The 23,356-nt window shown below is 40.0% G+C and overlaps 1 protein-coding gene across 2 annotated transcripts in view; it reads left to right on the top strand.

Annotated features, from left to right (window-relative positions):
* Positions 1-18,966, top strand: part of PGCKA1 (PDCD10 and GCKIII kinases associated 1) — a 112,561-nt gene extending 93,595 nt beyond the window's left edge. For both annotated transcript variants that reach the window (XM_073608942.1, XM_073608947.1), the window contains 3 exons: positions 12,420-12,468; positions 12,814-12,866; positions 17,660-18,966. In XM_073608942.1, the coding sequence (XP_073465043.1) occupies positions 12,835-12,866; positions 17,660-18,458 (831 nt within the window). In that variant the 5' untranslated portion in view covers positions 12,420-12,468; positions 12,814-12,834 and the 3' untranslated portion in view covers positions 18,459-18,966. The remainder of the gene's footprint in view (positions 1-12,419; positions 12,469-12,813; positions 12,867-17,659) is intronic.
* The last annotated feature ends 4,390 nt before the right edge of the window (positions 18,967-23,356 follow it).

Below are 23,356 nucleotides of genomic sequence, written 5' to 3'. Positions count from 1 at the left end.
AAACCAACAACCCTAGGGCTGCCAGGTGGATGTGCTATCCACTTAGTTACTGCGCTGTCCTATTTGGAGTCAGATTTAAAGATTTTTGGTATAACATTTAGCTGACTGAATGTCTGTTTCAGTGACTTAATCTGGGCTTTCAAAAGCTAGATATTACATTGCAATGTTTTATGAAATTGTCTTCCAAATGTATTTTCTCACTCCACAACTTCTTAATGTAGCTTTTCCCCCTTAACAGAAATACATCACTACAAACACTTCTACTTTCCGACAACTTGACCTGCAGCGTGGTTTAATATATAGACAATGAACAGGCTCCAAGCAACCATTTCCATCTGGAGGTGACACTTGCTGGAGTTAATTTACTAAAGGCAAATAGACTGTGCACTTTGCAAGTGTAGTTGCACTCTGCAAAGGAATTTGCTCCAGAGCTTAATAAATGAGACAAAGCTTCACAATTACATGCAAGGAAAATACAAAACACAGCATTTTTGCTTGCACATGATTGGATTATGGGAGTCAGCAGAGCTTCCCCTCATTTTCTAAGCTCTGGAGAAAATTCCCTTGCAGAGCGCAACTGCACTTACAAAATGCCCAGTCTATTTGCCATTAGTAAATCAACCCTATTGAGTTCTAATACCTTTGAAAGAACTCAGAGTAGTCCCCTGAGCTGTTATGTCACTTATTTACAGGGTCCTTGTAGACATGGTCAGTTTGGAGCTTCTACATATATACATGGAAAAAATAGAATGTATTTTAGTCAAATACATTCTACTGACCAAATTATTAAATCTAATGCAGAAGCTTACTGTGGTTCAAAGTACAGAAAAGATTTAGAATGCCTAGTCAGGTAGTCCAAAGCCCTACAGCTTTACACCGGATTATCGCACGGTTTCTAGAGGCACATTGGAGGAATTAAGGAATTACGTCTTTGTATGTGGTAGAACTGAAACATTATTTATGTGTGTCCATCAAAACTTTCTTTTCTTAGTAATGGATAGTGTTGGAAAGGATTGGAACCCCTATCAGGTTCTTCACGCTAGCTGAGTCTCTGTTGGGTCACTGAGAGATTTGCTCTCACATCCTGTAACTGCTGACAAAGTTCTACCAAAAGAACTCTCCAACACCCAGAAATAAAAATGGAATACTTTGTCTTCAGTATAATAGGCTAAGGCTAGAAACCTTGTAAAATGATTATATCTGTATTTGTTCCTGTTGCAGATTGTCTGGTGAGATCATTGTCAGCATAACAGAAAGAAGAGGAATATCTCTCTAGTGGAGCTCTAAATAGTGGAAAATCCCAACAGGAGTGCTCATCCTACTCCACTCTGTCCAAAATGATATAAAAAAGTTCTTGGATCTAAACCCAAGATTAAAGATGTTATATATTGCAGCTTACCAGTCCTTAGATGTGGTGGCTGCATTTGTTTTCCTTTATTTTCACCTGGTGGTCCTGCCTTCCTGTTCTACAGTGACAACACATATTCATTGTATTGTATTTTTTGAGGTCACCTTTAGTAGAGGAAAAGGATAACAGTGCCCCTCTCCCTCTCCTTATCTCCATAAGGCTCAGTTTACATATATGCAGCACCGATTTCTCTGCAGAGTCCGGTGCGCTTTCCATTCACCGGTTTAGGTGCAATTCAGGTGCGAATTTGACACTGAAATCACACCTGAATCAGACTGAAAAATGCACAGGACCCTTTTAAAATTCACACCGCAATCAGCCGGCATATATGTGAATCGCCTCCATTGAAAGCTGGTCAGGTTCACATGTGATGCAGTTCAAAACTTATCCGATTCACATATATGTGAACCGAGACTTACATAGGTGCTTAGTAGCTTACAGGAAAACTGTAATAACTGATAACAGTGCAGGAGAGACAGACTATACAGGAAGTGGTCAGCTCACTTTTACTAATGGCAACCTTATAGCTCATATCCTTGGCACTGGAAAACCATGAACATTTTTGGGTTGGCTAAAAACAGCCCAATTATTGCAAGTGATACTTAAGCATATTTATCAATAGGGCAATTTAAAACACTTTCAATTGTTAGAGATATCACTTATAGCACATGAAATATTTACCAATTTGCTGGTAAATGGTAAAGTGTTTAAAAAGTGTTTATAAAGTGGCTATAAAGGTAAAAATTATTTTTAACCTTAATTCATTTTCTGCATCAAAGTGGTTATAAACCCTTACATATACCCAGTAAAGTGACTGATCTCAGGTTATACACAGAGATGAAACAAATCCACCTACATAAGTTGTACCCGTTTATCTGCAGTCTTCTCTACAGCCGTTTAAAGTCAGAAGTTATAAAGCTTCTATGAGCTGTCAGAAAAAGAGAGCAGAGAGCTAAAGTTACACTCTGCACAGTTCAATGAGGAGAGCTCTGAGAGCTGATTGGAGGGAAGGGATACACATCCCTTCACACAGCATGCAGGAACAGAGCTGAGGTTGCCAATCAACTGGAGGTCCCTCCCCTGTCACCTTTTTTCTCTTGGTGTCAGGAAAACTTGTCAGAAGTGAGTCATGCTGATAGCAGAGGAACAAAGCAGCAGACAGAATTGGCACTTAGTGCTCCTAATTAAGACAAGTACACACTAGAGGGATATTCTTTGTTCATATTTCATGTATAAGGTTTACAACCACTTTACGGTAAAAACCTTTCAAAAGTTGTTCCCCCCCAGCCCCCTCCATAAAGTGTAAGTCCACTCTAACACTAAAATCCCTGCATCTACAGACATCCAGGATCTAACACTAACCTATCTAGCCCTATAAAGAAGAAATCAGTATATATACCTTTTTTGAAGCAGATCCGATCCAGTCTCCAGCGGCGGAAGCTCTGCAGAGGACACAGCTGACAACGGCTGTGAAATGAAAGAGAAGTTACATCACCCATAGACTTACTATGGGGCTTCCATTGTTGGCTGTGTCCTCGGCACCCGCCTTCACAGCGAAGCCGCGGCTGACAGCTCAGCGTGAGATCGGGTTGCATCAACTTCAAAAAAGGTATGCATACTGATTTCTTCTTTACAGGGTTAGATAGGTTAGTGTTAGATCATGGATGTCTGTAGATCAGGGTTTTAGTGTTAAAGTGGACTTCTACTTTACACACTTACCTGAGCCAAATCTCAATCCAGCCCTGACTATGGCATACGTGATGACGTCATAAGTAAGCTTCGCTCTACATGTTTTGTATTAGAACATGTCTTCAGGGGAGAGGAGTTTTTTTAACTCTAGCTAGCATTTTTTTTAACTTACAGCAACAGATATTTTTTATTTTGGAAAAAAGTTGTAAAGCTGAAGTTTAGGTATGATCTTTATTGTATAGTTACAATAGTCCAGCTTGGACCAGTTCAGAAAACAAATACAAACATTTCCGTGCTAAACCCTCCTCAACATAAGCAGCTGTATAAATATATGAATGATATTTTAAACGTGTATATGTAACATACAGCACTGCTCAAAAATAAATATATAAAAAATGTATAATTCAGACCATAACAAAAACATAACATCTTCCACAAGGTGATAAATGTGATAGTAAAACTTCAATGTGGTAAAGTGCCTGTGCTTCACTCGTGCAGGTAGTGACCTGGTGTGCTGCTCAATTCAAGTGTTAGCGGTCAGATTCTTAGTGCTTAGCCAAGCACTCTGTGAGCACTGCTCAATTGTTTTTAATATGATCTTATAAAGAAGTTGTTTTGTGCTATGAGCTTTTTTCTCTTTTTGTACTTCTTTGAATGGGACCTTCTTTTCATGAGTGTTATGAGGATCGTAGGAACCAAGGGATTGATTGCTGAGCAATGTTACCCTGTGCTGTTTGACCATTTTGTAACAAGAGGTCAATCAAATCCGGTGAGTGAGTTATACCACTCGTGTTCATCATGAAGGGTGTGAAGCAAAGGCATTTTATCACAGTGAAGATTTGCTTGCACATTTCACACCTTGTGGATGATGTTTGTTTAAACACTGCATGGTTTATGGCCTTATAATTGATTTATTATATACAGTTGGAATGATTCTGCAGAATTTAATATTTTTTTTTACCACATCGCTTGTTGGGTGGACTATTAATATATTGATTTGATGCACCTTTATTGATTTACATGGCATTTCTGTCATAAATTATTATTTTTTTTATATATTTATTGATGTATTAGTTTAATGCACTTCTTTTTAATTGCACAGAATTTTTTTTATAGTATGAATTATTTGTTTTTTATGTTTATTTTTGGGTAGAGCTGTATGTTGCACAGTTTGCTCCAATGTAAGTATGTATATTTCATACCTGATGATCCCTGTGTAGGCTGCAAATCACTGTAGTTGTTGCCCCTACTACAGTGACAGCAGCTGTCTCTAAGGTCCAGGACTAGGACCCTGGGGCTGCTTTGAGCTTTGGCTGCGGCCCCCAGGCCGTCAGCCCAGTGTTTTAAACCATCTGCTAATTTACAGGTAGCCCGTAAATTTCAGCCTAGTTTAGGGCTGCCCATAAATGCCTGTTGCAGGTAGCGGTGCTCCGTAAAAAACATGGCTTCGGGTCGATATGTCAACTGTGCATGCGCCGTTCCAGAGCTAGCCTGACTCGAAAAAGCCCGTACATGCGCAGTGACGTAACAGCGCCATGTAAGGCTGGCCTTAGTTTGTTACAGGAATAATAAAAAACAAGAGTGTATGCTAGTGATAGGTTGTAGAATAAATGTTTTTTTTTTTTTTTTTGCTTATAACTACATTTGAAGGCACCTTAAAGTATACTTAAGGTGTGCTAACATGGCATCTTAATCAATGTTAATGTATGTAATTTGGCACCCCTTAAATTACAAAGCTGTATTTTGAACCAGGGTCTTCAATGCTAGTCAAACCCGTGACTGACTGCCTTTTCTTCTCCTCTTTACTTTCCTTACTCATTTCTTTGACTTCTTATATGATACATAGTATTATTACACAACATGTTTGACATGTTTTAGCATTGTTTGAAATGAAAGTGAGCATGAAAGTAGATCTCTATCAACTAACTGATAAGCTTAGCACGCTGTGCTTTTAAATAATTATAGTTAGCAAATTGAAATAGGTGTTGGGCAGTAAGAAGAACATTACATCTTTCCTTGTGAATGTCTCCTTTTTTCTTTTCTCTGGTAAGAAAAAAAAGGCAACCATGAATTAGAATTTTCAGAAAATAGAAAATGTTCATCTTGACCTGTAAATGTCATACTAAATAACTTTGGGTAGAACAGTAGAACAAAGTTTAACTAGAATAGCTGAACTAAAATGTGTGTTGGTTAAAGCAGAACTTCACTTTCTCAATCAGCATTGACTATTTTTAATCCTTATGCTGCTAGTATTAGTAAATAAATAGGAAAGTATATCCTATTTACTTGTTTAAACTTTTTTTTTTTCAGTTACTTTCTGTTTTCCCAGGGATCAGGGATCCCATGAGTCTTCAGAAGGGGTTTTCTCCTGTCTACATGCTTGAGCTAGGGGCAGATTCCAGGAAATACTGTAAATGCTACATGAGTCATCTGCCCTTACCCAAGATGACCATGACCAGAAATGCTAGGGGGTGTTTTTCAAAGTAATTCATCAGCAAAATAAAACATGGAGACATGGATGGATGGGTGAATTTGCTTTGACTATAAAAATAAACTAAATAGCCTTTTTGGTTTGCGGTGTTCATATGCAGTGTAGTTCTGCTTTAAGTAATTTACATCCTTTATGTTCATTAATATGCTTCAAGACCCAGTCACATTGCAGCACATGTGAACCCTGATCAAGCATTCAGTAATGCTGTTTGTCCACCTGTATATCTCCTTTGGGCCACTTCTGCCAAGTAGAACTTTACAGTGATGGTCATTGCAGGTGAAAGCTTCAGCGTTTACTTTTTTGTACAATAGGACAAAGAAAAAAGTGTAAAGTGCAACAGCAGCACTGCTGATTGGATAAGGATGGCGCAGCAACAAAGTGATTAGTCTTCCATTTATTATCTCCGCCAATCAGCATGTTCACTGTCAGCACATTTGCGCTTTAGAAAAGCCTCGCTGGATCTTAGAACTGATTAATGTTCTCTTGTGCTGCTATACAGGATGCCTATATTAAAAAATCCGAAGAATTGGCTGGATTCAGATAGCCCAAACATTCGAGATTGGCTCTTTGGTATAAATGAAATATACAACATAGAGGGTTTGGATAGTGAGGGAATTGAGCTAGATGAGGGGGAGGTACGGGCGGATAAATGGGCTGTGTGGTGGAACTATAAAAGTTCTTGGAGCTATCTGGAGGAGGTTACAAGGAGGGACTGATGGGGAGGGGATTTCTGATAGCCCAGTATAACAGGAGTACCCTATTTAGCACTACGATGTCCATCTGCAGAAGGGGGCTGGGGAGGGGTAGAGGGGGGAGGAGGGGGGGTGTAAATGTAAGTGGGTATATAATGAAATGATTTTGTAAGAAGTGTTGATGTAGACACTCTGTTGGAGGAGAGCTATTTATTTTTTGTATTTGAAAATTTAAATAAATAAATAATAAAAAAAAAAAAATCCAGATACTTTCATTGTTTGGATTTAAAAATATATTTAACAATGTTTAATGAATATATAACTTTAATGTACTTTGAATGCTAGCTTAAAGTGATTGTAAGGGTTTGTTTTTTGTTTTTTTAAATAACAAACATATCATACTTACCTCCACTGTGCAGCTCGTTTTGCACAGAGTGACCCCGAACCTCGTCTTCTGGGGTCCCCGTCAGCTCTCGCGGCTCCTCCCCACATCAGGTAACCCCCTAGGAGAACCGCTCTTCTAAAGGGGGTTACCTTGCAGGCACGCTCCCAAGTCCAGCATTTGGCGTCCATAGCCACCGAATGTATGACTTGGCCCTGCCCCCCGGCGCCCGCGTCATTGTATTTGATTGACGGCAGCAGGAGCCAATGGCTGCGCTGCTATCAATCTATCCAATCAAGAGTCGGGAACCCCAGGCAGAGAGACAGCGCGTCCCCACCGGGTCAAGTCCCAGGGCTCAGGTAAGTAAAACAGGGGGACTGGGGGGGGCCAGTCACTACCATGTGTTTTTTTTTCACCTTAATGCATAGGATGCATTAAGGTGAAAAAACGCGAAGGTTTACAACCCCTTTAACTCATAAATTAAGTAGGTTATTTGGTAGTGTACAAAAAATTACATCTTTGGGTAGATGTACAAACATTTGGATTTGGGAAAAGAATATTCACAACAGCACTCCGCTTGAGATTCATGTATTGATCCACTTGCCTATTATTTCTGCCTTTCTCAGTTGAGGTTGAAAATATGTTCCAAAGGTCTTAGCCAACCACTAACATAAATGTTACAGACACTTAGGACCTTAGTCTTCAAACCAAGGAAATACAGTGTATATGCTTCACAATTCATATTTATGAAAAAAAAAAAAGATTCAGATTCCCAGAAAGAGAATTTGAAGTAGTCATGTGCAATACCATCCACACTTTATGATCCATGGGTATAAATCTTAGAGTAACCGGACTCTCCTTACTGATTCTGATATCACAAAGGGGAGTCAGGCATAATGAATATTTAATTGCACGGCCTGTAAGCTTCATGTAACAAGGGTGTTTTATGATGCATATGTACATAAATCTCACTTTTTCTGCTTTAGAGAGATATTCCAGTTCCTTTTTGGAGATCAGGCTGGACTTCACTGGATCCAGTAAAATTGGAGAGTGCAAAATCTGGCGAAGCTTTGCATAGAAACCAATCAGCTTCCAGTTTTTTTTTTATTTTTTCTCAAAGCTTAAATGAACAAGCTGAAGTTAGAAGCGGATTGGCTACCATGCACAGCTGCACCAGATTATGCACTCTTCACTTTTAGTAAATCAACAGATGTGTTCCTAATCCATTAAAGTTACCCTTTCATTGCTTTCAAAGCTCTTTCATTGTCCCTGCAATGAAAGAGCTTTTTTACTTACCTTCCCATTGGCTGGTGTCTCTTACCTCACCTCTGTTGCAGCACTGCAGTGTCTTTCAGTGTCTTCAGCATTTAACACTTCCTGTGTGCCTGGCTGCGCACCATGGTCACATCCTCAGACGCTTTACTGTGACACAGGGTTGAAGAAGGGAGACACATTGATTGATGGGAGACACAAACTGACACTCCCAGAAGACCAAAGAGTCTTATGGAGGCTGTAGCACTGGATCTGAGCTAAGTTAGAAAACATAAGCAACCCGAGGGGTGTATAAAAAAGCTCTACTATTTCATGGACCCTTGATCTCAATTTTCTTTTAACTTGATATGGTTACTTTTAAATATTGGAAAGTATAAATAAAACATAATGAAAAATGATAGAAGGAACAACATGCTCAGAGTCTGTCAAACTACCCATCACAAATTTTCTTATCCTAAATATCTGCAATAATACTTCACAGAATAACTGTTCAGTGTCTCCACAATTGATTTCGTACAGTTTATCATTACTGATTAAAGAAATTATATAAAAATTACAGCGCTATATGAATAAAGAATAGCAGCCAGCACTACAATCTAACAGAAATTGTGTGAATAAATAAAGTAAAAAAGTGCAGCGCTAAAAATTTAATATTGAATATTAGCATATCAACATTATATAGTGTACAGTGTGAATTGTCTTCCATGTATAGCCAAATGACAGAAACATCATCAACTGATTATAATTATTATTATTATTATTATACACAATTTATATAGTGCCAACAGTTTACGCAGTGCTTTACAATGTAGTGGGGGACAGCACAATTACAGTACAGTTCAATACAGAAGGGACAGGAGGGATTAGTGACAAAAGTAAAATAAAGTGCACTGTGCAAAAAATATTTCCATATATGAAACCTACATTAGTTGTATAGTCCCATTAGTGATTCAAACACCAATTTGTTCACACATATCTCATACCCCAGTTGAAGTCTTTATGGGTGAAACGCGCCGGGTTGATGAGTCCTTTTCATGTCGTTGCGCCCCTTGAATCCTTTATGCTTATATGATCACAAAGGGGATTTTTTATTGATGCACAACATCCTGCATTATATGTAAGCTTTCTACTTTTAACAAATCCGTAACCAAATGGTTTTTCCGTATGTGGAGGCTTTTTTTTTTTTTTGTGGATACTGTAATCTATAACCTAACAAGCGGTTCTTCTGTGGAGGAAAGTTTATCACTTTTGGATACCATCTTGGTGATTACCATCTTGATCCTTACCACTATACACTTGGTTGATGTTGCCATAAGTGGCTCAGCTGCGAAGGAGAAACTGCACCGTTTTCATCTTTGAATACCATCTCTGTGACCGCCAGCTAGATTTTGGATATTACATGCTTGGTTGATGCTGCCTTCTGGTAAGCGTATTTAATCTTCTCTCCTGGGTGGTGGATGCACACATCGTGGTGACTGCTTAAGTCAACACCCCTGGGTATCTCTTCACAAGCATATGTGAACAAATTGGTGTTTGAATCACTAATGGGACAATACAACTAAGGTCGGTTTGATATATGGAAATATTTTTTGCACAGTGCACTTTATTTTACTTTTGTCACTAATCAGTTGATGATGTTTAGGCCATTTGGTTGTACATGGAAGTCAACTATATTATGTTGATTTTTTTAATATTCAATATTCAATTTTTAGCGCTGCACTTTTTTATCATTACTGATTCAAGAGTTTATGTTGCATACAGCCATACTCTAAAATTAAGCTTCTTCCTCTCTAGATTTTGTGCCTGTAATTAAAGCGGTTGTATACCCACAAAAAAAACTGTAAGGCAAAGGCATAATGAGCTAGTATGCACCGCATACTAGCTCATTATGAAATACTTACCTTAGAACGAAGCGGCGGCAACGCATCCCGGTTACCGTCGAGGGAGCTGATATTTTCCTCTCTGCATTTCTTCAGGGTTCGAGGCTCCAGCGCTGTGAGTGGCGGGACCCGCAATGACGTCACTCCCGCGCATACGCATGAGAGTCTAATTTCCGGCAAGGAGCTCTGATTTTCCAGTGGCATCCACAGGACCTTCAGAGCTCATACGCTGCTGATGTCAGCGGCTGCATGCAAGGTGAATATCTCCAAAACCGTACAGGTTTAGGAGATATTTATTTAACCTACAGGTAAGCCTTATTATAGGCTTACCTGTAAGTAAAAATGTGCTAAAGGGGTATACAACCACTTTAAAGAGCTATGTAACCTTTGCTGTCAGTCCACACATTTAACTTCTGAAAAAAAAGGTTTCTTATTAAATCCCAAAAGCTCTAATCTAGCCTTCTGTCTTTCTGACAAATTCATTTTTACTGAACAGTAATTATTGGTTCTGCAAATGTTTTTTTTCTGGCAGTTCTACTTGTAGCTATTGAAGATTCAACTTTTATGTATATTTACACTTAACAAAAAACTCTTGTCCAAGCATGAATTCACTAAATAATAGGTGTGTTTCTAGTCAGTATTGTACAATACAGTAGATCAGCAGAACGTGGTAACAGGCTACTGAGAAAAGTAACAGCCTTCACCTCAAACTGCATGACTTCTGCTTTAACGAGAAAAGTGACAAAGAGCTACAAGGCAGGGGGTGGCCCTGGGCCTTTAAATGTAACCAGCAAAGAAAATCACTCTTTTTAAAGCACCACAATCCTAAATAAAGAACTGACTCACAAATAAAAATACAAACTCTATGAAAAAGTATAAGAAAACTTTAACCTATAAACTTAAAGACCATTTATGCAAAGTCTCCGATATTATTAGACCCTTCTCAAACATATAAATATGTTCCTCAAGTTAAAGCAAAAAAGTGAGCTCATGAAAGGTTAAAACAAGCCGTTATCAGAACAGCCTAAAATTATATAAAATACCAAGTAGATAGACATGCCCAAAGCTTGAATGAAGTGAATAAGCGAAGGGCATATATGACAGGGTGAAAGGAAAACCAGGCAGTAATGGGTTAAATTAGTGGTTAGGGTATGAAAAGTCAGGACTCTTACCTTATTGGCTGAGCAGACAGGGTGATTGTGAAGAGCAGGAGAGATAGTGGTTGGAGGGGAGAATTTAAGGGGTTTCACTTGTAGACTGGAAATTGTAGGAGGAACGTCCCTCCCTCTCACCCTGGTGATGTTGTTTTGACGTTTTTATGGCTGATGAGGGACGTTGGTGTTTGGGGTCCTTGACAAGGGTCTAAACATGGTGTCTATTGATAAAACGGTAGGACCCATCTCAGGTATGGAGTCCTCTGGTTGGTCTTGTTCAGTTTAGACTGACCAGGTAGTGTAAGGTGGTAGGGGTCTGTGGTCAGTTAGGATAGTCCTTGAGGGGATAGTCCTCGATAGTCCTCAAATCAGACTCCAAGTTGTGGGAGATCAAGGATCTGCAACCATTCTTTGATGTGGATTGTTTATGACTGTTTTATGTTTTCTGTTATTTATGGTTCTTGTTTAATAAAAGGCCGAACCAGGCATTTATCTCCAATGGGAATTTGGTGTCGTTATTTAAAGATAAGGGGGTGGTGATGGGTGCATATGTGTTATGTGAATACTAGTAAACAGGTGGGATCTATCCTAGTCAAGATCATGATTCAAAAAGACCCCCTAAACTACACTATACAATACAATAAATCAAGTGCAATTGTAGAAAGATGTAAAGCCTCCCCCTGTCATGTAATACACATATGATTTTAAAAAAATTATTAAAAGTATTTAAAAAAATGCTAAGGTTAACTACTACTAGCTATTCTAATGCCTTTATAAATTAAACCTTTACAGACACACAGATTGGTGTACTGTGATAAAATGCATTTGTTTGTTTTATTGCTTTATTTTGATATTTTTCTTTGACCCCAAAATGAATAATATTGCAGGTTATGCAATCTGCAATTTCCATAACCAGCTGCATTGCACTAGAGAGATAACAATGGGTTTGATTAATTTGTATGACCATTGCATGACTTTAGAGTTCCATTAAAGTAGAATTAACAGTAGAACATTTTAGAGAATTATAAACCCGTCAAGTTTTTTTTCAGGCATCTGTGTCCAACTGGGCAGCATTTCTTCTCACTTCCTGTACCAGAACTAGAACAGTAACTGAGAGGAAATTCCTCCAAGGTGAGGCAACCCCTGGTTGTCACGGGGGTCACCAGAACCAGTGTCCCTATCAGAAGTTTTACCCTCTATTGCTGTTCTGGGGTCAACCCAATATTTTGGATTTCCCTTTACAATCACTTTCAATGATAACTGTTAGCATGACAAAGAGAGGGTAAATCTCCCTAATTGGGGACACAGACAGCAAAAAAAAAAAAAAAAAAAAACCTCACAGGTCTTCTAATTCTTCTCCACTCTATTCAAAACCAGAAAATATATTGCCTTTAGTTATACTTTGACATTGTGTTCTATGTTCTGATAGTTAAACATGTTTCTCTTTCCAGGCATAACAGGTGGCTCCCATCTGTTAATCTTTAATGGGATACCAGGCAGGTAGGCTACAATTTAATTGTTTTCTGCTTATACTTTTCACACTGCTTTAGATCTCTTTAGTTTTATGAATGGAACATTTCATTTTCCTTTGCTTTCCTTTCCTTTTCTTGTCTTACCTTTTTTCCCTTTTTCCCATTTCTTATTTATCACTTGTTAAAATAATGCATCTAACCACTTGAATTTCCTAGAAACGTTTATTGCTGTCCTCTGTCTTTTTCCTACAAATGGACACTGAGACATGTTGTAATGTATGTGCTAAGCTGTACTTTCCTGTGGTCTCACATTTTAGTCAAATGCTTTGTAGAAGAATAATGCAACTTGGCACATTATTTGTGTTTCCTTAAGGTACTGAGACACCTTGCCCAGATGGGGTGCAATTGCTGTAGAATGCTGAACAGGTAAGATTGTACTTGTTATAAAATCTATCCTTTAAGCAGATCTCCAACATTGACCAATATACTGAAATAAAATATGGATGACTATATCACACATAATGAAAAATCATTTGCTAACAATACTTGGGGCACCAAACATTTTGGTACAGAGGATTTGGTGCATTGTCTTTTAACACTTTTTCAGGATAATTAGACATTGTTATTAAACCAAATATTGCAGCTTACAAATTCTTAGATGTGGTAGCTGAATTTGTTATTTGTTTTTTTTTAAAGGTTTTTCCCTTTATATTCACCTGGCATTTCAGCCACAAAGTCTATTTTTCTACTTCCTTTAACAGACCAAACTGTCCAGCAAAATTGGTAGTTAGCGGGCTGGGACAAACCATTAAAAACTGACAGGGGTGCTTTTATTCATTTACTGTATGCAAAACCTTTATTCCAAAAGGAAAAAAAGTTGTTGTAACTCCTTAAAAAAGTGTTACCAGAAATTTCATTTGTTCCACAGTCCATCTAAATTTGCTAGTGCATATTACACTACCCTCTCCCCAGGCTGACAATGATGCTGTCCAAAGGTGCCTCCATTGCTTCTCCAGTGGAGTGGAGACACCCCAAAACAGGAAGTGTGTTGCTGGTTGGATCACCAGATAAAAATAAAGAAAAAAGCCTAAAAAAAAAGAAAACAAATGCAGCCACCACATTTAAGACTGGTAAATTGCAATGTATAATACCATTTTGGCTTTAGATTTAGTACCACTATTATTTAATGCCCCGTACACACGGTCGGATTTTCCGATGGACAATGTCCGATCGGAGCGTGTTGTCGGAAATTCCGACCATGTGTGGGCTCCATCGGACATTTTCCATCGGATTTTCCGACACACAAAGTTGGAGAGCAGGAGATAAAATTTTCCGACAACAAAATCTGTTGTCGGAAATTCCGATCGTGTGTGCACAAATCCGACGGACAAAGTGCCACGCATGCTCAGAATAAATAAAGAGATGAAAGCTATTGGCCACTGCCCCGTTTATAGTCCAGACGTACGTGTTTTACGTCACCGCGTTTAGAACGATCGGATTTTCCGACAACTTTGTGCGACCGTGTGTAGACAAAACAAGTTTGAGCCAACATCCGTCGGAAAAAATCCTAGGATTTTGTTGTCGGAATGTCCGAACAAAGTCCAACCGTGTGTACGCCCTATTAGAGTTATTTGTTAGGTTTAAAGCCCATCTCAATTTTTTTTAAGAGTTGCCCACTCCCCTAACTCCCACCCAACAAACAATTAAAATAAAAACACCTTAGGATGTAAAAAATTTTGCTGTTACAGTCACCTAATTTTTTTCAGCCTCTGAATGTCCCTCTATGTTACCCTATGTAGTCATGCACACATAGGCATGTACAGGCATAGTAGAAGAGCATATAGAGGCTGAAAAAACGAATCACTTGCGCATTCAGGTGAGAAGTGTTTGAGCAGAAAAAAAGCATGTAAACATGCCTAAATGCTAGATGTATTTTGCGCTTCCAAAGGCCAGAATCAATTAATATTCTGGTCAGTGGAAAGAATGAATGCCTAAATGCACCTAAATGTGCATGCACAACATGGCTTTAGGCACTTTTTTTCCAGCTGACTTTTTCTTGACAGGAGCAAAGGCATTCAGAGGAGCTGGGCAAACACCCAGTGTGCACGAGGCCCATACCTTCCCTAATTCCATTCGTTTACTGTCCAGTCCTTGGACATCCTTAATTTGCAGGGGACAGTGCTTACTGACAGTATTACACGAGTGGTAATCACATGTCATTAGTACTGAGAGCTCAGATTGACATGCTGATATGCCAGGGGATTGGTCTAGGGCAGCCCAGTTCCACAGGAAGTGGACTGAATAAAGATGGTCTTAATTGAGCTTGGAAGAGTAGCTCCATTTAGTGGCAGAGCAGACTTTCTGCAAAGAAAAAGTTCTTCTCTAGCCCAGGGGTCTCCAAATGTTTTAAACAAAGGGCCTGTTTACTGCCCTTCATGGGGGTGGGAGTAGAAAATGTCCTAGGCCCAGCATCAGTGAGGGTAAACATGGCCTCGAGGCTGGTGGTCAGTAGAAGGAGTAGTGCCTCATATCATTGTGAAGAAAGGGCTGAATCCAGCCCTCGGGCCACAGTTTGGAGACCCTTGCTCTAGATTTTCTTTTTTGTGTGTGTGTGTGTGGGGGGGTATTCTGGGTTAGCTTTTGGGGTTAATAGGTTAGGTATGCAGATTAAGGGTTAAGTTAACCATATGCCGCCCGTCCGCCGCAATGTCCCCCAGGCACCCGCGATCGCTCCTGACAGAGCAGGAATGGGGATCTGTGTGTGTAAACACACAAATCCACGTTCTTTCAGGGGAGAGGAGGCAGATTGTGTGTTCCTAGTATATAGGAACACCGATTGGTCTCCTCCCCCAGTCAGTTCCATCCCCCCACAGTTAGAACACACCCTAGTGTTAACCCCTTCCCTGCCAGTCACATTTATACAGTAATCAGTGGCTATTTTTTTAGCTCTGATCGCTGTATAAATGTCAATGGTTTAAAAAAAGTGTCAAAAGTGTCCAATCTGTCCGCCGCAATGTCGCAGTCCCGATAAAAATCGCAGATCACCGCCATTACTAGTAAAAAATAATAATAATAAAAATGCCATAAATCAATAACCTATTTTGTAGGCACTATAACTTTTGCGCAAACCAATCAATATACGCTTATTGCGATTTTTTTACCAAAAATATGTAGAAAAATACATATTGGTATAAACTGAGGAAAACATTTTTTTTGTTTCTAATTTGGGGTATTTTTTATAGCTAAAAGTACAAAATATTGTGTTTTTTTAAAAATTGTTGCTCTTTTTTTGTTTATAGTGCAAAAAATAAAAACCACAGAAGTTATCAAATACCACCAAAAGAAAGCTCTATTTATGGGAAAAAAAAGGACATCAATTTTGTTTGCGTACTATGTTGCATGACCGCACAATTGTCAGTTAAAATAACGCAGTGCCATATCGCAAAAAATGGCCTGGTCAGGAAGGGGGTAAAACCTTCTGGGGCTGAAGTAGTTAAATGATTACGTTGAGCAGTTATAGGTTATGTTTAAGACTGTGTTTATGTTAAAGATTCAGTTTAAGGATTAGGTTAAGGCTTGAGGTCAGGATTCGCTTCAGAAATATATTTAAGGGTTCACTTTTAAGGAGTTAGGTTGTTAAGGGTGTATATGCTTTTTAGAAGCTCCTTGTCTTAAAAATCCCTCACCCAACTGGCGGAGTGGAAGAATATTATAATGCACCAAATGTCCTTTAAGCTCATCTAAAAATACTATGTTCATTATATGGCTGTCACAACATAATTAATACATTTTGCAAATTCAAGCAGAAAGACACAAGTCTGTGAAAATCTCCACCTAGTAATGATCTATAACTGCCTAACCAATCATTACTGAATTCAGAAAAAGCTAATTGAGCATATGTAATTTGGCAAATATACTATTTCTGAAGCGGAAAGTATTAGTAAAGTACAGAAATGTGCATTTTTATCTAAAGCATTATGAAACATGAGATGCAAAAGCAGTAAGACAACCAATCTTATTCTTAAACAAGTACTGTGTGTATAGTTTGTAAGTTTCTACCTATTAAACATAATCGGAATCGCGCTGGCAGATCTAAAATTAGCTGCTGGCAAAAAAACATTTAGATAGACTGTGTATTAAAATAGATACAAGTTGGCGAGCTTTACATGACACTTATGCAGCGTACACACGGGCAGACTTTTCGACCGGACTGATCCGATGGACTTTCGGAGAAACTCCGATAGACCTTCCCAACTAATGGACTTGCCTACACACGATCACACCAAAGTCCGACGGATTTGTACATGATGACGTACGACCGGACTAAAATAAGGAAGTTGATAGCCAGCAGCCAATAGCTGCCCTAGTGTCGGTTTTTGTCTGTCGGACTAGCATACAGACGAGCGGACTTTTCGATCGGACTTGAGTCCGTTGGAAAGATTTGAAACATGTTCCAAATCTAAAGTCCATCAGATTTTCGACCGAAAAAGTCTGCTGTAGGTCCGATGAAGCCCACACACGGTCAAATTGTCCGCCGGACTCGGTCCGTCGGACCAGTCCGGTCGAAAAGTCTGCTCGTGTGTACGCGGCCTTAGAGGCTCATAAAAGTGCAATAACAACTTTAGATGACAATAAAGAGAAAAAATAAAAATAAAGTGAAAGAATATAAAACAAGTATAATATTAAATATATCAGTTCCAAATTGTGTAAAGAAATCCACCACTGTGCTGATATAAATGCTGTGTTGATCCACTGCTTGTAATCCTCAGGTGCATCATCACCTCAAGTTAATGGGACTCTTACCGGAACCTTTGGACCCTATTACAGAGTCAAATAGGCATATAGATCACAATTTCATCCATGAAGGATCTATATAGAAGCCATTTATCGAAGATCCTGTGATATCCCCCAATCTCCATTGGAAATTGGGAGATATTACAGGATCTTCGGTAAATCAAGTAAAGTGAGGCAACCTGTATCTATGTTTCTACCTATATTTTGTTCACTATGGCAATGGCAACTTCTACTGCTCTGTATTTTCTACTGTTTAAATGCACTTTTGTGTTTTTCACTACATATCCTTAATTCTACAGTTTTCCATTGTATACAGTATGTCTGCAAAGTTTAACAGGTCCAAGAGCAAATGTCATTTATTTTAGTTGTCCACATGAAGAGAATATAAAAAAAATAACTTCATGTATACCTTTTTTTATTTTTAGTTATATGTTCAAGCCCCAAGAACCACACACAAATGGCTATGTGAATGAAGCCCACAATTATGAACGCGACCGCACCAAGTCACCCACCATAAAGATCAGTGAGCTAATAAATGATGGGCACAATGTAATTGACAGGTTCACTGGCTCGCAGGATCTGTACAGTGTGTCAGAAAAGATCAATGCCAAAAATGAAGTTGATTCCAGCAGCCCAGTAACAGTTTCCTCATACATGGTTTTAAATATTAACTTTGCTGGAGAAGTCAAAGAACAAGATGCCCATTATTCACAGTCTGATGACAACTTGCAGACCAAGACTTCTACACACAGCTTAGAGCAAAATGTTGACTTCAGCCTCAATTCAGATGAACCTGAATGTATTCAGCATGAGCTTTGTGGGCCAGTTCAGGAAAACATTTCCTTTACAGAAAGTGTAACACTTGAATCAGAAAGGAGCAAGCTTACATTAAATAGCCCAAATTCCATAAGCAACTGTTTAGGTCTGAATGAGCTTCCTGAAAGTGAAAACTTTGTACAAAGTGCTGATGCATATCCTCCTAATAAAGTTAGCCATGACTACAGTTCATCTACTGAGGACACAGAGGACACAGTTTATACCATGAGGTCAAATGAACCTTTTTTGATTTCCCAAATGATAGAGAGAAGTTCAGCCAGGGGTTCAAAGAAGGATTCAATCATTGCAAATGGGATCCACACAGAAGATGACTTGGATCCAGATGTTGCTGAGGCACTTGCAGCTTTGGCAGCTGCAATTGCTGGTGAAGAATTTGAAGGCATTTAAATTGCAAATCGAACATTCTCTTGTTGTATGGGTATGCACTTTCAGAGTTTTGTGAAGATTGCCTTAAACCACTTCTCAGGAGACATTGAATGTTGGCTGTCTTTTTGCAAAAAATACTAATATTTTCTAAATGAAGTAAAAAAGAGACAACAGAAAAATGTTTGATTGAAAGAAAAAAGTGTAAATTTATTTTTGAAAGCACTATTGATGCCTTGTTCAATATTTTAACTTATCAATGTCTTAATATGAAATATTGAAAACCGCTGGTTGGTAGACACAGTCCTCCTTTGATTTAATTTAAATTTATGAAGCTGATGTAATTATTTGATGTAATGATTTTAAATATGTCATTTACTTGCCCATTTGTATTGTGTAACAGTGTGTTGGGTCTGACAGACAAATTTTAATAGTTATTGGTTATATTTTTCCTTTTATTGCATTTTTTGAAATGCCATTAAATATATCCTTGTAAATAATATCTAATAATACAACCACTTAGTAGAAACCAGGGCTGGATTTTGGAGTTTTACCTTTAGAAAGCATAAATACCTGAGTATTGTGTGTACCTGAGTATTGGAAGTACCTGAGTATTGTGTGCACCCGAGTGTCAGGAGTACCTGTGTATTGTGAGTACCTGAGTGTTGTCTGAGTAGTGGTGAGGATTGTTAGTACCTGTACGTAGGCTGCAAGTGCATGTGGGTCTGCGAGTGCACATGGGTCTGCGAGTGCACGCGGGTCTGCAAGTGCACGCGGGTCTGCAAGTACCTGTGTATTGTCTTGTTGAGTACCTGTGTAGTGTATTGTTGAGCATTAGTGTCAGGAAGCTAGTTGTTAGGTAATTTGGACAGGGTATAATCCCCAATCCTCATTAAATTGGTAGGTACGATGACCGGCAGGTGTGGAGATACGACTCAGTGTACATCTTGCGGCATGTATGCGTTCCTTGATTATCTGATCGAGGGTGAATACTGCTGTGCAAAATGTAAGCACATTGTTTCCCTGGAAGCCCAGGTTCTGAGTCTAGGGAGTCTAGGGAAGCAACTGTCAGCACTGAGAAGACCCTCCATTCTAAAGGAGAGCCGGGAACGTACCCAGCAGGTGCTGGCAGGGGCCAGCATAGAGGTGGGTGGAGACAAAGAGGTGCCGGCACTAGAAAAGAGTAGATGGGTGACAGTCAGGAAGGATAGAGGGGGAAGTGCCAGGGAGGCCGATCCAGGGGGGGTAGCATCCCAATAAGTACGCTCCATTGAGTGACATTGGTGAAACCAGTCAGGGACCAGCACTGCTGGAGCTGAGGGACTCTCATAGTTGCCAGGGCAAGAACTCCTCCAGTGAGAGTGGGGGGGAGCAAAGGTAAAGGATAGACAGATTCTGGTGGTAGGGGACTCAATTCTTAGAAGGACAGAGAGGGCAATCTGTAACAAAGACCTGAAGCGTCGAACTGTATGCTGTCTACCTGGCGCTCGGGTTTGGCACATTGTGGATCTGGTGGACAGATTACTGGGAGGGGCTGAGGAAGACCCGGCTGTCATGGTGCACGTTTGCACCAATGACAAAGTCAAAGGCAAATAGAGTGTCCTAAAAATGATTTTAGGGACTTGGGAGCTAAATTGAGGAAAAGGACCTCCAAGGTAGTATTCTCAGGAATACTACCGGTACCTCAAGCCACACCAGAAAGGCAGAAGGAGATTAGGGAAGTAAACAAGTTGCTGAGGAGCTGGTGTAGTAAGGAGGGGTTTGGGTTCCTGGAGGACTGGGCCAACTTCTCAGTCGGTCACCAGTACTATAGAAGGGACGGACTGCACCTAAATGAGGAGGGTGCAGATCTGCTGGAAGTAAAGATGGCCAAAAAGTCAGAGGGGTTTTTAAACTAGGCGATGGGACGGAGGGTCCAGAGGTAGAGATAGGCAGCACGGAACATATTTCAGAGGGTAGTATTGGGGGCATTAGTGGTAGGTTGACTAAAGCACACAAACCCAAGGTAAGTATAGTAACATGTTCTAGTTGCAATCTTGGAACACCCAATAAGAGGATAGTATGCGACCGGTCTAAACTACGTGGCATGTTCACTGTCAGGAGCCTGGCGGACAAGATGGGTGAACTAGAGATACTGTTGTATGAGGAGGATTTGGATTTTGTGGGAATTTCAGAGACCTGGTTCAACAGCTCTCATGATTGGCTGGCAACCATTCAAGGGTATACCCTTTATCGCAGGGATAGAGAGGGTAAAAAAGGGGGAGGGGTATGTCTATATAAAAAGAATAATGTACAAGTGAATGTAAGAGATGACATCACTAAGGGATAGACCTCCTATCACAATTTGGATTAGCGGCAAGGATGGGAAGTGTTATCATAATGGGGGATTTTAATTATCCAGACATAGACTGGCCGGAGGGAACCACGGCTCGCCAGTTCCTAAATAGGGTTCTGTCCTGGGACCAATCCTATTTAATTTGTTCATAAATGACCTGGAGGATGGGGTAAACAGGTCAATCTTTGTATTTGCGGACGATACTAAGCTAAGCAGGGCAATAACTTCTCTGCAGGATGTGGAAACCTTGCACCAAAATCTGAACAAATTAATGGGGTGGGCAACTACATGGCAAATGAGGTTCAATGTAGAAAAATGTAAAATAAAGCATTTGGGTGGCAAAAATATGAATACAATCTATACACTGGGGGGAGAACCTCTGGGGGAATGTAGGATGGAAAAGGACCTGGGGATACTAGTAGATGATAGGCTCAGCAATGACATGCAATGCCAAGCTGCTGCTAACAAAGCAAACAGAATATTGGCATGGATTAAAAAGGGGATTAACTCCAGAGATAAAACGATAATTCTCCCGCTCTACAAGACTCTGGTCTGGCTGCACCTAGAGTATGCTGTCCAATTCTGGGCACCAGTCCTCAGGAAGGATGTACTGGAAATGGAACAAGTACAAAGAAGAGCAACAAAGCTAATAAAGCGTCTGGAGGACGTTAGTTATGAAGAAAGGTCGCAAGCACTGAACTTATTCAATCTGGAGAAGAGACGCTTGATAGGGGATATGATTTCAATTTACAAATACGGTACTGATGACCCCACAATAGGGATAAAACTTTTTTGCGGAAGGTAGTTTAACAAGACACATGGCCACTCATTAAAATGAGAAGAAAAGAGGTTTAACCTTAAACTATGTAGAGGGTTCTTTACTGTAAGAAGGATGTGGAATTCCCTTCCACAGTCGGTGGTCTCAGTGGGGGGGCATCGATAGTTTTAAAAAACTATTAGAGCCCTTGCACACTGGGGCGGTTTGCAGGCGCTATTGCGCTAATAATAGCGCCTGCAAACCGCCCCGAAAGTGCCGCTGCTTTCATTCCAGTGTGCAAGCCCCGAGGGCTTGCACACTGGAGCGATGCGCTGGCAGGACGGTAAAAAAAGTCCTGCCAGCAGCATCTTCGGAGCGGTGAAGGAGCGGTGTGTATACCACTCCTTTACCGCTCCTGCCCATTGAAATCAATGGGACGGCGCGGCTATACCGCCGGCAAAGCGCCTCTGCAGAGGCGCTTTGCGGTGGTATTTAACCCTTTCTCGGCCGCTAGCGGGGGGTAAAACCGCCCCGCTAGCGGCCGCATACCGACGGTAAAACGCCGCTAATAATAGCGGCGTTTTACCACCGACGCCGCCCCCCGCCCCAGTGTGCAAGGGCTCTTAGATAAGCACCTGAACGACCACAACATACAGGGATATACAATGTAATACTGACATATAATCACACACATAGGTTGGACTTGTTGGACTTGTGTTTTTTTTCAACCTCACCTACTATATGTAATTATGTAAATATACTGTAGATTTCTTAGTCTTTGGTCATGTACCTTACACACGTGACTGGTTGAAAATCCCAGTGTATTTCCACTTTCGTAGTCATGTTGAGATAACACCTACTTTATATTTGTTACATACTCCCATTCACAAAGCATGACTTTATATTGAAAGTTATAACAAATATTTAAAAATTGCTTTTTACTTGCCTAAAAATGTTTACCGGTACTTAACCACTTCAATACCCAGCTATAGTCATATGACGTCCTGGGATGGGATCTCCCATCCTGGGTGGACGTCATATGACGTCCTGGGATTCCCGGCCATCTAGGGGGCGCGCGCGCGCGCCCGCCGCGTTACTTGGGACCCGGTGCGTGTGCCCGGCGGCCGCGATGTCCGCCGGGCACACGCGTTTGCCCGTTAACCAGGCCGGACAGTGGATCTGTGTGTGTAAACACACAGATCCACAGCCTGTCAGCTCTGAGGAGAGCAATCTGTGTTCCCAGAATGGAGGAACACTGATCGGTCTCCTCCCCTTGTGCGTCCCCTCCCCCTACAGTTAGAATCATTCCCTAGGAAACATACTTAACCCCTCCCCGCCCCCTAGTGGTTAACCCCTTCACTGCCTGTCACATTTACACAGTAATCAATGCAATTTTATAGCATTGATCGCTGTATAAATGTGAATGGTCCCAAAAATGTGTCAAAAGTGTCCGATGTGTCCGCCATAATGTCGCAGTCATGAAAAAAAAATCGCAATCACCGCTAAAAAAATAAATAAATATTTTTTTTTTTTAAATGCCATAAATCTATCCCGTATTTTGTAGACGCTATAACTTTTGCGCAAACCAATCAATATACGCTTATTGCGATTTTTTTTTACCAAAAATATGTAGAAGAATACGTATCGGTCGAAACTGAGGAAAAAATTTGTTTTTTTTAAAAAAAAATTGGGATATTTATTATAGCAAAAAGTAAAAAATATTGTGTTTTTTTCAAAATTGTCGCTCTTCTTTTGTTTATAGCGCAAAAAATAAAAACCGCAGAGGTGATCAAATACCACCAAAAGAAAGCTCTATTTGTGGGGAAAAAA

Source organism: Aquarana catesbeiana, linkage group LG01 (genome assembly GCF_042186555.1).
Source record: "Aquarana catesbeiana isolate 2022-GZ linkage group LG01, ASM4218655v1, whole genome shotgun sequence".
NCBI lineage: Eukaryota > Metazoa > Chordata > Amphibia > Anura > Ranidae > Aquarana > Aquarana catesbeiana.
This window is presented reverse-complemented; position numbering and strand designations above follow the sequence as displayed.